This window comes from Aplidium turbinatum, chromosome 3 (assembly GCF_918807975.1).
Source record: "Aplidium turbinatum chromosome 3, kaAplTurb1.1, whole genome shotgun sequence".
In the NCBI taxonomy this organism is placed as follows: Eukaryota; Metazoa; Chordata; class Ascidiacea; order Aplousobranchia; family Polyclinidae; genus Aplidium; species Aplidium turbinatum.
Window position 1 is genome coordinate 2,758,538 of NC_137474.1, and position 13,996 is coordinate 2,772,533.

Here is a 13,996-nt window from a genome sequence, read left to right on the forward strand (position 1 = left end):
CAAATTTGTCTGTCAACAACAAAAGGTTCCAATTTCTGTTCAGCTTCTGGTAATAAAAAAATACATAAACCAAGCAGTCACAAAAAAATGACCATATTATGACTATAACAAGCAATCAATTACAATATTATGTAACAGTTAGAAGGATGTATTAGTGGTAGACTTGTTTTTCGAGAGAAAGAGGCAGTTTTGACTTAAATAGTGAACTTGCTCTGTTGAAGGCTTGCTAACCAAATGATGTTCTTCTTGTTACAGTATTTTATTTTCTTTGCTGGAGTTAGTTGTAATTTTTTGACCAAGATAAATATATTGATCAATAGTTTCGATTGTTATTCCATCACTAAGATTATGAAAATGGTAGAGACAAAGAAGGTAGTGATGGAGACAAGATTCTTCACCACAGAAGATAAGTAATTAATCAAAATAACCACATTTTTAAAGATTATCTTATGATATAATTCAACGTTGATTTCATGGAGAGAGTCCATGGTCGAAAAAAAATAATTTAATTCACTTCTGTGAACATTGATGCTCTCAAAGATCTAGAACTTAATTAATACCCATAAAAGAAAGTGTAGCAAGACTACGGCGTGGTCTTATATTCAAGTGGCTTTGCTAATTGCATGTCAGGCCCTTTTGAGTGACAGCTTTAAGTTGGCAAAAAAGGTTAATACCATAGCCGGCACTGTAAGCACAAGATAATCCAAATCGTCCACAGAAAAGAACATATTACTATTTGTATCTTGTAAATAAACTCGATTCTCTCTCAGATGTTGAATGAAAGGAAGATATTTGTATACGCTTGCAATCGGTTTAAACAAATTCGTCATTTTGTTGTCTTCATATTATGTTACAAAATGGTGGATTCGTAAAGGTTAAAAAATATAACTATGTATTTTACATCAAATACAGTTATTACATTTTAAAACCTCTACAGCCTGTCTTACCCCAAAAAGGGATCACCAGAATGTCCTTTTTCAAATAGAAAAATGCGAAAGAAGAATCAGAAGGTCCTTATTCAAATAGAAGAATTCTATAGAAGAACGACATCGTTCATTTGATTTTACGTAATACTGATTTTAGCAATAAAGCAGATCTCTGCATAATAATTCTGAACCTTAATGAAACAAGTAAGCTACTTTACTGACATTTGGAAAAAGTGGAAGGATGCAGCTATCAAATCAATTGAGCTGTCAATGGAAAAAGTTTGTTTCATTTCAACGTTACATTACGTTAAAAAGTTAACAATTGCAGACTTTAATTATGTTAATCTATGCTGGGGTGGATACGGATGCATGAACACACTAAAGTTTGCGCTTGAAAGTTCAACTCTGTGGTGGCCTGGCTACCTTCCATAATCCGTTTCTTAAGTGCATTTTTGCACGTATCAACCCTTGAAGGCTCGGTTCAGGTTTTACGTGTGCACTGTTGCTATCAGACGCTGAATAACATTTTTGAAATTTAGGTCATATTGCTTTGGGAGAAAAATTTTCTTCGACAATTGATTCCTGGCGGAAATAAATTTTAGACGATTCGTTTTTCTTCACATTCTAAAGGACTGGCTGGACAAGATAACTGGACGAAGTTCTTAATCAACGGATTTAAGAAGAGAAATTGTAAGTTCAACCAACAAATAAAAGCGAACATGTAGTTTATTAACCCCGGTAGCAACTCCGTACCGGTTATACTTGAGCTTACCGTATGTTTAAATTACTAAGTTCAAAACATAGCATATGGTATGACTGGTATTTCTTGCTTTTTGTCAGATAAATCAATGTCGATAATTACTTTAAATCAGTTATGACAAAGTTAGCAAATAAAATCATGGAAAACAAATACTGAGACATCTTTGGTTTTCTACATTTGAAAACTAGGAGTAAGCCTGGAGTAGAACAATTCCTGTGCGTACATCGACTCAACCAGGGCTTTTTTCACATTAGTCATTGATTACTTTGTATTGAGCTGAACTCTGCCCGTTTCGAAGCTGGTTTATTGTTAACGAATCCAATCATTCAACGAAAGTGTAAAAACTTTTCCTGACCGAGTTGGTTCTTTTAAACTTTGCCATTTTTGACATAATAGGCTTATAGAATAAAGTGGATCATCCCCAAAGTATAAGATCAAGAAATAAAACCTAATTTTTCGAAAACCAAAACACCTAAAAGGACCTACTTAGCTTGATTTTGAAAACTCACTCCATTTGACGCCAACGACTAAACACATCTAAACATTTACATGGAAAAGATGTTAATGATTTGCTAATTCGACACTGATCAACGCAAAAGTACAGCCAAGCGTGGGCTATAAACGTCACACAACATGAGAAAGTGTCAGGGAGAAGGTCACGTTCGCGTGAACGACGGAAGAAAGTAACCGAAAGTCTCTAATCTTTGCATTCGATATTGCTAAATTACGCCATAGTTCCTGTTTAGTTGGACTTTATTCTATATCACATATCATTGTTTCGTCATTAGAGATCACTGTACCTAAGTGTGACCTAATCAAAACAACAGTTTCTCCAACCCAGTTACAAGGAGAAACTACACGCAAACCTCAAATGTGTGACACAAGTTTTGTTTGACCTAGACTAACATACGCTACGTCATAAAATATAGGCCTACTTACATTACATGGTTTTAGTAACAGAAATACCATTCAAATTTTACAAACACCAAAAAGGATCTGATTTCCAGATTAGAGATTGGACTGTGCCAATCAATTTAGAAAGTGCCAATTCACAGCAAAAGAACATAATGTACCTCATATTTCTTTTGTTTAATGCGCAAGTACGAAGGCTTAGACTTCGCATTGAGATAGTGTAGAAAAAACGTAATCAATAAGTTGAAATGAAATTCACACTGTACTTTCCACATGATCAAGGCCAATAATTAATTAATCAACCAACATGAAAAACAATGAAATTTGCCATATCTTTCTAAATCAACTTTATAGCCTTTTAAAGTGCTCAAAGTCGACTCTATTGAGACACAGAATGCCTAAGGCTATCGATTAGCGCCACACTAAATGTGTACACAACACATTGGTAACCACGGTGGTACCAAAGTAGCTTGTATGAACACAAATACACTTGATGCAATAAAATTCCCAAGAAAGCTGTTCTCTCCCTGTCTCCTACGGTGGGAGACGTTTAAGGCAATCGCTTTCCCGAAAACACGGAAAATTAACTTTGTATACGGTTTATTTGCAAGGTCGTATTAATGTAGATGTACACACAATGTACACATCACAATGTACACTTCAATGTAGATGTAAACACAATGTACACATCATTGTGTTTTGTTAAAATCGCCCCTCTCCCAAGGCTGCTTGCTGGATCCGTACCCTGTCTCCAAATAGGAAGAGTCATATTTCATATAGGCTGCAACAGCAAGCAGGCCCGTGTCTGGGTGAAGGACGATTATAGTGTGCAAGAGGACATGTCGATTGTACCATCTTCAACCACTTAACGGAGTGGAAGTTTTACGTGTCTTGGATGATGAAATCAAAGACTGGCTGCTCTCTAGTAGCCTTCCAGTAGTTTGGGAATATCGTAAATACTGGAATGGTAAAAGGACCGCCCAAAAGCTCAAGAGAAAGAACCTTTCATTTGGTTGGATGGTTATTTGGTTTATTTCAGAGTGTGTGGAACTGTGGATTGCTTTTTGGTGAAAACCTTGCCACACTTTAGTGTTGTGTGTGCGTCGTACCAGACAGCAAATCAGTCATTTTCTTTCATTGATTGAACGTCTGTGAACGCTGAATCAATGTAAAACATGACTAAATTTTTTAAGGAATGATTGCAAGACATACGATTTAGATAGCGTACTATCAACGTTCTAAATACAGTAAATTAAGACAAGAACCACCAACTATCGTCAACCTTTTTCAACACCCATACAAACATAAAAAATTGTAAAAATATTTTCATTTAAACAACGATTACAACGAAAACAGGGGGCAAGTGATTCGGCTTGAACAATCAAATTTAACACGAAATACTTTTCAAAATGGCAGACAATGATGAACAACAAACCCACAAACACGATATAATCGCATTTTTGTAGCTAATTGACAGATAAGAGTCGAGTAAGCATCTCCGTTACACAAATGCAGTAAGTCAAGGTAAGAATTATGCGTTTCGAAATTCACAAGCATTTCTATTAAAATGCAACTCAATCTTAATTCAAAGCGACGAATTAGCACTTGCCTTCTTTGCCCAAAGCCTTTTCCAGAGATAACGCAGACATTATCAAGAAACTGCTCCAAAGTAAATGTGCTTTCATAATCAAACGTTGCGCGTTCTTTCCAACGAGTAATCCTTCTCCGAGAACTTGCAGCTTTTGAAACAATGTCTTTTGTATTCTATGGATATACTGAATGACTAGTAGTTCTATACAGAAGACTAAACTGTTTAGAATATTCTTTGTTCTTTTGTTCAGTAGTTTTATTGGAGTAGCTCTAAGTTTTATAAAAAAAAATCTGAAAATGAAATTTTGTAAACTTCTGTCAATATCATCATAACCAAAAAGCAAACGTGGTTCCTCCTGATTCTTCTACATGGAACGATACAGGTAGTTAAACAATTGGCACAATATTAATTCGCATCAATCTGAAGATCACAAGATTATTTCTATCCGATGTACAAGCAGGTTTCTGGCGCATTACAAAAATAGCGGACGCTATAAGGACTAATATATCCACGATCTTCCTCGCCTACACAACCAGGGATCGTATACAGCATTAACTGAAAACAAGTGAGAACTATGAAAAGTTATCGATTCAGTTGCTCACTTTGTCCCCATAATAATAATGTTATAATTTTATGTATTGTCGCTCTACAACAGCTAAGGTCTTTTAGCGACAGGGCTCATTTTTAATTTTGTATCAGATTTACGAAGTCATCACATTATTATCTGACGTGTCCTCACTACGTAATGCAAGAAAGTAGACAATCGGTACCGTTTATAAAATCTTCCGTATGGACAGACTTGGATCTCAAAAACAAGGTACAGAATTTAACCCTCAACTAAATGTAAGCTTCATGGGTCCTAGCACTGATGTCGACACTACACTGACACTGGCTGCAATGTTACTGGGAGGATCTTGTGTGGCTGGCTGTCTCACGAGGAGCAAGCAAACAGAAACACTGAAATGTGTTCATCTCTCAATCTCTTAGTCATTATTTTCATAGCAATGATAAGATTTTGCTTCACTGTTGCGCAGCTGGTATTCCATGCAACCAGATACGTTGAAAATATTGAAGCCAGATTATTTAATCAAGATCTGTTTTCGTTCAAGCATTCTGCTACAGAACCTGAAATGCTGCGGGCACCAAAGCAAACGCGCGCGGTGCACTTTTTCTTAAAAGAGAACCTCGCTGAACAATTTTGATCTTTTTCGTACGCTTTTGATGACGTCACTGTCTGATTCGAAAAAAAATTGTTCTTGTGCGACACCACGCGGAACACAATTATACAGAAATATCCTCGTTTTTGTCCCTTGTGATGAGCACAAGATGCTTTCGTGGGTCAGGTTTAACCGCCTGCGAACTGACGTCGGCCGCTTTCGTTCGGACATGCACAAGTGGGGCCTGGCTCCTTCATCAGAATGCGAGTGTGGTGCCACGAAACAGACCGCATACCATGTCATCCACCACTGCCTAACCCACGGGCCTCCACACGGTGCGCATGGTCTGAGGGTCATGGACGACGAGACTGTTGAGTGGCTGATGATTTCCTGCCCTCCAATCTAGCCTGGAAAGATCTGCTCATACGCCGATGATGAGCACAAGACCTGCTTTACAATGGAAGGACAAACGCAAATAAAATATTGTAAGATTGTTTTGATTTGAAAATAGTTATATTAATATCATTATATTGATACTGATTTATTTAAATAGTGTTTTCACATGCCAACTTTTGAGACTATCTTCGACATTTACATGATTTGTTCATACGATGAAGCTTTTCGCCGTTTCACAAATGAGTTTGCTTGTTAAACCTAGTGATGTTTCAATTATAGCGGTTGAACAATTTACTATTGCTGAGGTACACTGCTGAACTATGGTCGTGTTTATTTAAATTTTGTATAAAACAAAATGACAAATAAAATTTAACAAATCGCAGAAGATTTTTTTGTTCGCAAACACTTGCTCCAGCCCAGGGAAGAATAGGGTTAGTAAGTCCCAACAGCGGTGAACTTCGAGGGAGTTTTCACACACTGTAAATGATTCTTGTCGTATCCAGGCTAACGCTCAATAGTTGAAGGTTTAAAGTTAAATAGAAGGCTAGGAAGTCCACTTTTGTATCCATCATCATGTGTGACATCAAGTACCTTGCCAAAGGTCCAGCCGCATACTCTTAATAAGCGCCAAACCGACACCTTCCTGAGCACTGTAAAACAGGGTTTCTCCAAATCCTTATTGTGCTTCCCCATTTCAGAAAATATATTTTTTATACGATGCCTTAGTGGGCAGTTTCCAGTGTAAACTGCCCACTGAAGGCCCATTTTTATTTTCTTTAGCAATGTTTAAATTACGATTTACGTCCCTGTTTGGGGTTGCGACTGTAGGCTAGTTTGGGAAGCCCTGGTCTAAATTCGTTAACACCCGACTATGTTGAATGGATCGAATTAGAAATGATGAGATCTAGAAGCCCTCTCCGTGTGTGCGCACCAAGTTAATTGATTCATCTCAATAGTTTGCCACAGTAGCCTACCTGCGCAAAACCTGGTAAACATTTTCACACAATCTGGGGTGCTGTAACAAAGGTACCTTTGGACACCAACAAACCTTCTGTTCTTTCTAGTTTTGTCGCGCAGAGACTTTTGTTTGCCTACATTATGACGTCACGGTGTTGGAGGCGAAATTATATTAGTCCGTGGCATAAAAAAAAACAATTGTGGCAAAGAAACCAAATATGACGCAATAGAGCATGAATATGACGAAGCAAGAACTCACTGTTAAAATCACAACAGCGCCATATAGCGGACTACAAATATGTCTTCTTCACATGAAAGATTCTTTGTTATGTCATGGCAATAGGAAATAAAGGAACGTTGTATTAAAATAAGCTGAAGAAAACAGTAATAACATTGACTCACAAAATTAAATTTATTTTTCTGCGAAATTCAAGATTGAAGAGAAACAAAATTATTTGAACTGTTGAAATCCTAAACAAGTTGTGTTAAAATAAATCGCATTCATTTAATTACTCATGTGTCTGGCTAAACAAGGGGTTATTAATTTTAACAACGTTTGTCTTCACAGCAAGTCAAACATTTTCATCGCTAATTGTGATTAATTAGTCTCCAACAAACATTGACATACACTATACAGCGTACGTTATGTAGACGTTAACGTGCGTTGTTTCAGTAAAAAAGATGGAATGTACCAAACAAATTTATTGAGTAAACATAACAGAAAATATAACTCCACGTTTTAATCAAAACGTCCCGGGCAATTCCACCTCATTTTAAGCCATCAAAGCGAAACCCAACAACAAAACAATAAAAATTTATTTTTCTGTATACAACCAGCCAGCAACGTTCTTTTTGCGTTAATTCAAAGTTTGAAAAGTTGAATTAATGTAAAAAAGAACTAATTTCTCAGCTGGGTGGAAGCATCCGAACAAAACAATGACAACAAAATATCGATAAAAAACTGTAGAAAGTTGTAAAACAACGAAAATAAATAACAATCCTTCTTTTATACCCTCCCCGATAAATAGGGGGGTAGGTTGATCCAGGCATCATGACATGCACAGTTATGGGAACAATGTGGCTAGGTGAACACTAACAACAATAAAAAAGAAGTTGCCGCTTTTGTCTTAAATTATTCTAAAGTCAATCGCCCATGAAGGAACAAAACCGAGTTGAAATCAGGAATCTTGGAGCCAACAAAACCAACCGAACACCATCGCGCAACCTTCTTGTTTCGCTTCGAGCGGTAGCAGTTCGCAGGAAGATTCACCAAACAGAAAGTTTTACCTTTTGTAGATACCCCAGACAGGAAAATTCGTCCTTTTTTACATTCATTCAATGTCTACAGACGCTGAATCCATGTAAAAATGACGAATTTTCCTGTCTGGGTTGAGATTTGTTCTGTCAAGACAATACGAAGTAGTTTTTACTGCAATGAAATAAATACTGACGAGAACATTTAACGAAACCTTGAACGAAATTGAATTGGGTGGTGAATGACTTCACAACAATATTTTGTTATGAAACGCCACTCTTCATCAAGCGCTGACGCTAAAAATAATTGACGCCGATTCTTTTTCACCAATTACTCAGACAGCAAAATCCGTCATTTTTACATTCATTGAACGTCTACGGACGTTGAATCAATGCAAAATGACGGATTTTGCTGTCTGAGTAATTAATGCTAAACATTGATAAGGCTTTTTAACTCTGCAGCCCGCAGTCATACGATGGACCCCTGCGGCCACAGATGAGAGAAGCATCTTATGAGTTCAACTGATCAAAACAAGCAACATAGCTGAGCCTTATTTCTCGAAGAAAACATCGCCCCGCATTTGCATGGTGCGTCCACCCCTTGATACGCATCACAAATAAGACGGCATGACATATCAATAATGAAGCGAACAGTTTTGACAAAATATGTTTAACTCTTCTTTAAATTTTCATCTCTCTGTAACGTCACAACTCTGTCATTCATCACGTTACAATGTCGTCATCGACCTCATCGCTTTGAAGACAAGGATTTTCTTTTCTGTTTAAAATGTCCATGCTTGCAGGTCACACAGCAAAACCCTTGTTCTTAATATTTTGGATTTCCAGGCGTAGTTCCTCCGCTTCGCGTAATATCGTGTCTACGTCACGAGGTAGGGTAATCCCCATTTGCTCCAATTCGCTGAAAAGCAGCCAGAACGAAATTAGATTCCATTTCAGCGATACCAAATTGAAACTCGAACAGAAACTTATATTTCTGGTGGTTATTTGAAGTCTTGAAATTTAAAAAACAAAAACGGATATTTGAATTAAGCTTATTTTGGTTAAAACATTATCCGACTCTAGCAGGTGGAGGTTCGACATAATGGATCTGTTCAGCGACTGAGTAGCCATTTAGAAGTTAGCAGTTTGGTGCTCAAACACAGCGTTGCCAGGTGTTGATTAAAGGACAAGATGATTATGATGTGAGCAACTTTATTTCTAATAATCGACCAACCTTTCCGACAAGTTCATGATCTGTTCCGCGGTGGCCACTCCATGTTTGAGCATTACCGGCTTGTAATGGAATAGGTTCATCTTCTCTAGCCACTCGCCTAGTGACGACAGGTCCAACAGCACAGGGATGCAGTCGTCTTGGTCCCGAAGCGGTCTGAAGATAATATGGTAAAGTTACTGGAGTGGAACGTCTTCAGTCCAGCAATTGACGTCATACCCAGGCTGCTTGGAGATTACCGCAACTTTTAGCGTTGTGTTATTTCATAGACGTACAAAACTAAAAGAAATTGAGGAAATGTTTCTATAATTACAACAGGGGTGTCCAAAGTACGGCCTGTGGGAAAGGTATCGCCCGCGATGCGTTTTTATATGACCGCGCCTTCTGCTGCAAAATATGTCATTTTTGCCAACAGATCATATCAACGCATTTTTCAATGTTTTTAATTAATACTTTGCAAAATAAATGTCAAGCTCTTTCTGTTCAACATATTTGTGGGAGCAGACATTCTCTGTTATGAGCTTAAACAACAACCGCTTGAGATCAAATGGGACGGTTGCTAATCAACAACCTGTCCAGGTGAGTTACATAAAAAAAAGATTCAGAAACGCTGCTTCAGTGCTAATGTCTTGCCTGTTGTTGATGGTGTCTTCTAAACAAATCGGTTCTTCTATGAAGCTACCCAACAGAGCCACCAGTTGGGTGAATGTTGGCCTCTGCGTTAAACCTCGGTTCCAGCAATCTAGCATCATCTTGTGGAAGACACGCGGACAATAGCAAGGCGCTGGGAGGCGGTAGCCACTCTCGACTAGGTGAACAACCTGCAGGAAGAAAATAATAAATTGCTCAAACCATGATGTGTGATTGCACAGCAACAAATTGGGTTCATTTCAGCATAGGTTCACATATTGTACAATGCACAAAAGTAGTACATTGAACACACAACTTTTTTTCATGTGGAAGCTACACCGTGGAGGCATCGAAAAAAACATGCGGTTGTACAAGACAAGATGGCCCCACTAATTTAAATATAAAAAAGAAACAAATACTATTTGCCGGTCATATTTACTCATTTTATGGAGCAATTCAAACAAATAAATCCACTTTACTTGGCTTTATTTCACTTCACACAAAGAGGAATATATGCAAGTTGAGTCTCCTACAAGTCAGCTGTTGTGAACTGTGCAAACAGCAATTGAGCAAGTGACAAGTGAGCTAGCAACATTTCAGCAAGTGGCTGAAGTTTGCAAATGATGAAACTGCGCAAGTAACAACTAAGAAAGCCGAAACTTGGCATGTCACAAGTCAACAAAATCAGTTTAACAACCGATGACCAAGCAATTCCGAACTGAAAAAGTACATCTCTTTTGCTGACTTGACAGTAGCTGAAATGCACTTGCTGAGTTGTCGCATACCGAGTGGTCTGACGACCATGCAATTACACAATGTACGTAACACTGCAACCGCATAGAGCACACAGTAGTACAAACCTCTTGGTTAGGCATTTCCCAATATGGACGTTCGCCGAATGACATCACTTCCCACGTCACTACACCGTAACTCCATACGTCACTTGATGAACTGAACGTCCGCTGAGTGATGGCTTCCGGAGCAGTCCACCGGATTGGGATCATGCCTCCCTGAGCAAGAAGAATCAAATGATGGTGTCAGCCCAGGAAGGGTGTTTATTAAATATAAGTTGTTGTGAACCATAGGATTGTATTTGACCAATCAAAAGACAGGAAGTTCTCTTGAACAAACGGTAATTTCTGGGAGAAGTTTCTCGGTCTCACCTCGAGTGCGTTAATTAGAAACCACACTGCACCCCGTGGCCTACGATATAACACGGCCGGATATCGTGCCGCGAAGAGAAAAAATTAGAGGGGTAACTTTTCTACACAAAGTTGCATATACTAACAGCTTTACAATGGTTAACAGACAAAATATTTTACATTACTGAACAATTTATGGACATAATGATGCGTTAAAAAGCATTCAACATAAAATTGTAATCATACGCTGATAAGCTTGGTTCAATTGCTAATCTGGTCAGCCAAAACTTGAAAATTCGATGTGGCAAAGTATCACAGCTACCGTCATTGTCACTTTCACTTTCATCTTCTTCTTCATAACTCGATGGTACTTCAATGACCTTGCGTTTCTTGCCTCTCTGACTACTGGTACTTCCAGATCCTGTTCCAGATGGCATCTTCGACATTTCTTTCTGTGCAGCTATGTCTTCAGACGTATATGCCTTCCCTGCTGCTACTTTGGGGCCACGTTTTTGACGTGTTGTTGCTGGTGGAGACAGGTGCTCCTTCAACATGTTTGCCACAACTTCTCCCAGGGCCTCTTGGACTGTCTCAGTTGGATTGTTGTTTGCATCAGGGAGACGCTTAAGCACCTGCTGCTCATCCTGAGGTACTAGACCGCAAGCCTTGAATCCAGCTGCAAGGTTTTCCTTTTTCTCCTCCATCTGGTTACACAGTCGTTTCAAAAGCGATGGAAACACGGTCTTTGGTATGCTGCCCTTCACTCTGCTCTCCTTTCTCTAGTCCTCCAGTATCCTTCTCCACATCTTTACTGGCCCAAATACGGCAACATCCAGTGGTTGAAGTAGATGGGTTGCATTAGGTACTAAACTGATAAACTTGAAATCATTTTCTTCACAATCAGCTATCACCTGTGTACTGAAATGTGATGCCAAATTATCCCCAATAAGCACTTTCTTCCCAGGCTTCTCCTTTACATGGTCCGGAAACAACTTGAACCACTCCTCAAACGTAGTGGAATCAAACCAACCACTAACTGAGTGATTGTATAATGCACCAGGTGGGCCACCTTCCGTCCAACCAGCATAGAGAATCCTTGATTTATACACGACCATTGGAGGGAGATACTCTCCCACTGCATTTCCGCAAAACATCATGCTCACGGCTTGCTTGGAGTATGATGTCTTTCCACTCTTCGAAGTCCTCTTCTCACAATGCACTGTTTAGCCCCTGGATTGTCTGTTACATTGGTTTCATCATAATTGTACATGTTCTGGGGCTCTACCCCATTTAGCTCCTCATAAATGTTTTTGAAATATTCTTTCATGATAGTTGAACTAATTTCAGCACGGCTTGGCTTCACATTGTCACTTTGTCAGTAAGTCGTTGTGTAAGATGTTGACGTTCCTTAAATTTTTTTAGCCAGTCCCAACCAGGCAGGTTTTCCCGGAAGATTTTTATGGCTTTACCTTGTCGATTAACATAATCTTGTACAAGGTAACGAATGTCAGAAGACGATAATGGAAATTTCCAATCAGTTAGGTGGTTGATGACTTTTACGAGTGCTGTCTCTTCAGCAGCCAATAACACTGATTGTCCACCTGGTTTTCCTGCATGTTTCACTGTTGGACGTGTCTTGTTCCAAACCGTTCCATACGGTATGGTATTTTGAACTGCTTCGATGCAGCATGAATGGTCAATCGTCCATTCTGCACCTGCCGCACAGCATTTTCTAGGTCTACTTGAGTATATGCAGTTTGATACCCCTCGACCCAGCTTTCCGTTTGTAGACTCGTGGCATAATTGTTACAGTATACTATCAAACTTAATCAGTATCTACAAAGACAAAACAAAATACAAATTTACTATCATAAAAACACAACTATACAGAATTTTGGACACCATTGTTCAACTTTGACGTTCAGTGTGACTTTGATAACCAACGTCAAAGTCACACTGACTGTCAAAGTCACCCCGATTAACGGTATTCCAAATATTGCTTAAGCTACAAACATATTTTATAATTAATATGTACAATTACAGTATAAGCACATAAACTATCTAAACCAAGGCTGTAGCTATATTGACGAAAATGAGGCACTTGACTTCCACAGCAAAATTTTAATGTGCATGATTATGTCTGTTCAACCTTGTGACATTTGACAAATATATACTGGTTATAACCAAGTGGTTTTTGGAATATCAGCCAAAATTTCCTCTAGTTTGGTTGCTTCTGGGCTTTGTACAAGGATATTTTACAAAAATTCGACAATAAATTACTAAATGTTAATAAAAGGATTTTTGGAAAAAAAGCAAACTATTTAATTGCTGCTCTCGATCCTGACTACGGCCTAGATCACATCACAAAACTGAATAATCTAATGACTAATAATGTAATGCCTACCCATTATTGCAGATTATAACATAGAGCATAACTTAGTACTGCAGCACAATATACGTCTACCCTGTGGTGTCATCACTGCACTAAAACCTTAACCTGTTAGTCACTACATATTGCTAAGTAATGTTTTCTGTGCAAAAAGTTATCGCTATATTATTGTTATTGTTTATCTTCAAGCAAAAACAAGCTGCTCCAATCAGCAATTCAAACTAGATTAGATATGGCTCAATAGCATTGCCAGATCAGGAATTCTGCCCTAATTTGAGAAAAGTTCAAAGCTGTTGAAAACAAAACTTGTATTTTGGAAATTTTTTTAGTCCTGGGAAAAGATCCTTAGCTTAACCCATCCTAACTTTAATCCTAATTCTGGCAAAACCTCTTTGTGACCATGGCAATATGTGGGTAAAAATAGCCACTCCGAATTACATTTGCTGTTTTGTCAGCAAAATTGATACTGCTTGCTACAGCAAAGTTTTTAACAAGACCACAGATGTTAAAATGGTGTATGATTACTTATGCTGTCTACTCTTGCAACAGATACCATTTTAAAAGCTTTGGTTTTATAGGAGCTGTGCTGCAACAGCAACACTTTACATTTAGGCTACAGTTTTAGTAACTTCAGAGAATGAAATTAAATGG

At 38.3% G+C, this 13,996-nt stretch overlaps 2 protein-coding genes and 1 pseudogene across 3 annotated transcripts in view; all 3 read right to left on the minus strand.

Annotated features, from left to right (window-relative positions):
- LOC145767545 (ephrin type-A receptor 4-B-like) overlaps nucleotides 1-4,428 on the minus strand; it is a 40,102-nt gene extending 35,674 nt beyond the window's left edge. For both annotated transcript variants that reach the window (XM_082579387.1, XM_082579386.1), the window contains exon 1: nucleotides 4,208-4,428. In XM_082579387.1, the coding sequence (XP_082435513.1) occupies nucleotides 4,208-4,283 (76 nt within the window). In that variant the 5' untranslated portion in view covers nucleotides 4,284-4,428. The remainder of the gene's footprint in view (nucleotides 1-4,207) is intronic.
- Nucleotides 4,429-8,334: 3,906 nt separating this feature from the next.
- The window catches only part of LOC145767502 (ephrin type-A receptor 4-A-like), a 30,798-nt gene continuing 25,136 nt past the window's right edge, over nucleotides 8,335-13,996 (minus strand). The window contains exons 17-20 of the mRNA XM_082579334.1: nucleotides 10,675-10,824; nucleotides 9,818-10,005; nucleotides 9,188-9,340; nucleotides 8,335-8,872 (exon numbers count right to left, since the gene is read on the minus strand). Coding sequence (XP_082435460.1) covers nucleotides 8,758-8,872; nucleotides 9,188-9,340; nucleotides 9,818-10,005; nucleotides 10,675-10,824 — 606 coding nt within the window. The 3' untranslated portion in view covers nucleotides 8,335-8,757. The remainder of the gene's footprint in view (nucleotides 8,873-9,187; nucleotides 9,341-9,817; nucleotides 10,006-10,674; nucleotides 10,825-13,996) is intronic.
- LOC145767247 (uncharacterized) lies at nucleotides 11,169-13,901 on the minus strand (annotated as a pseudogene).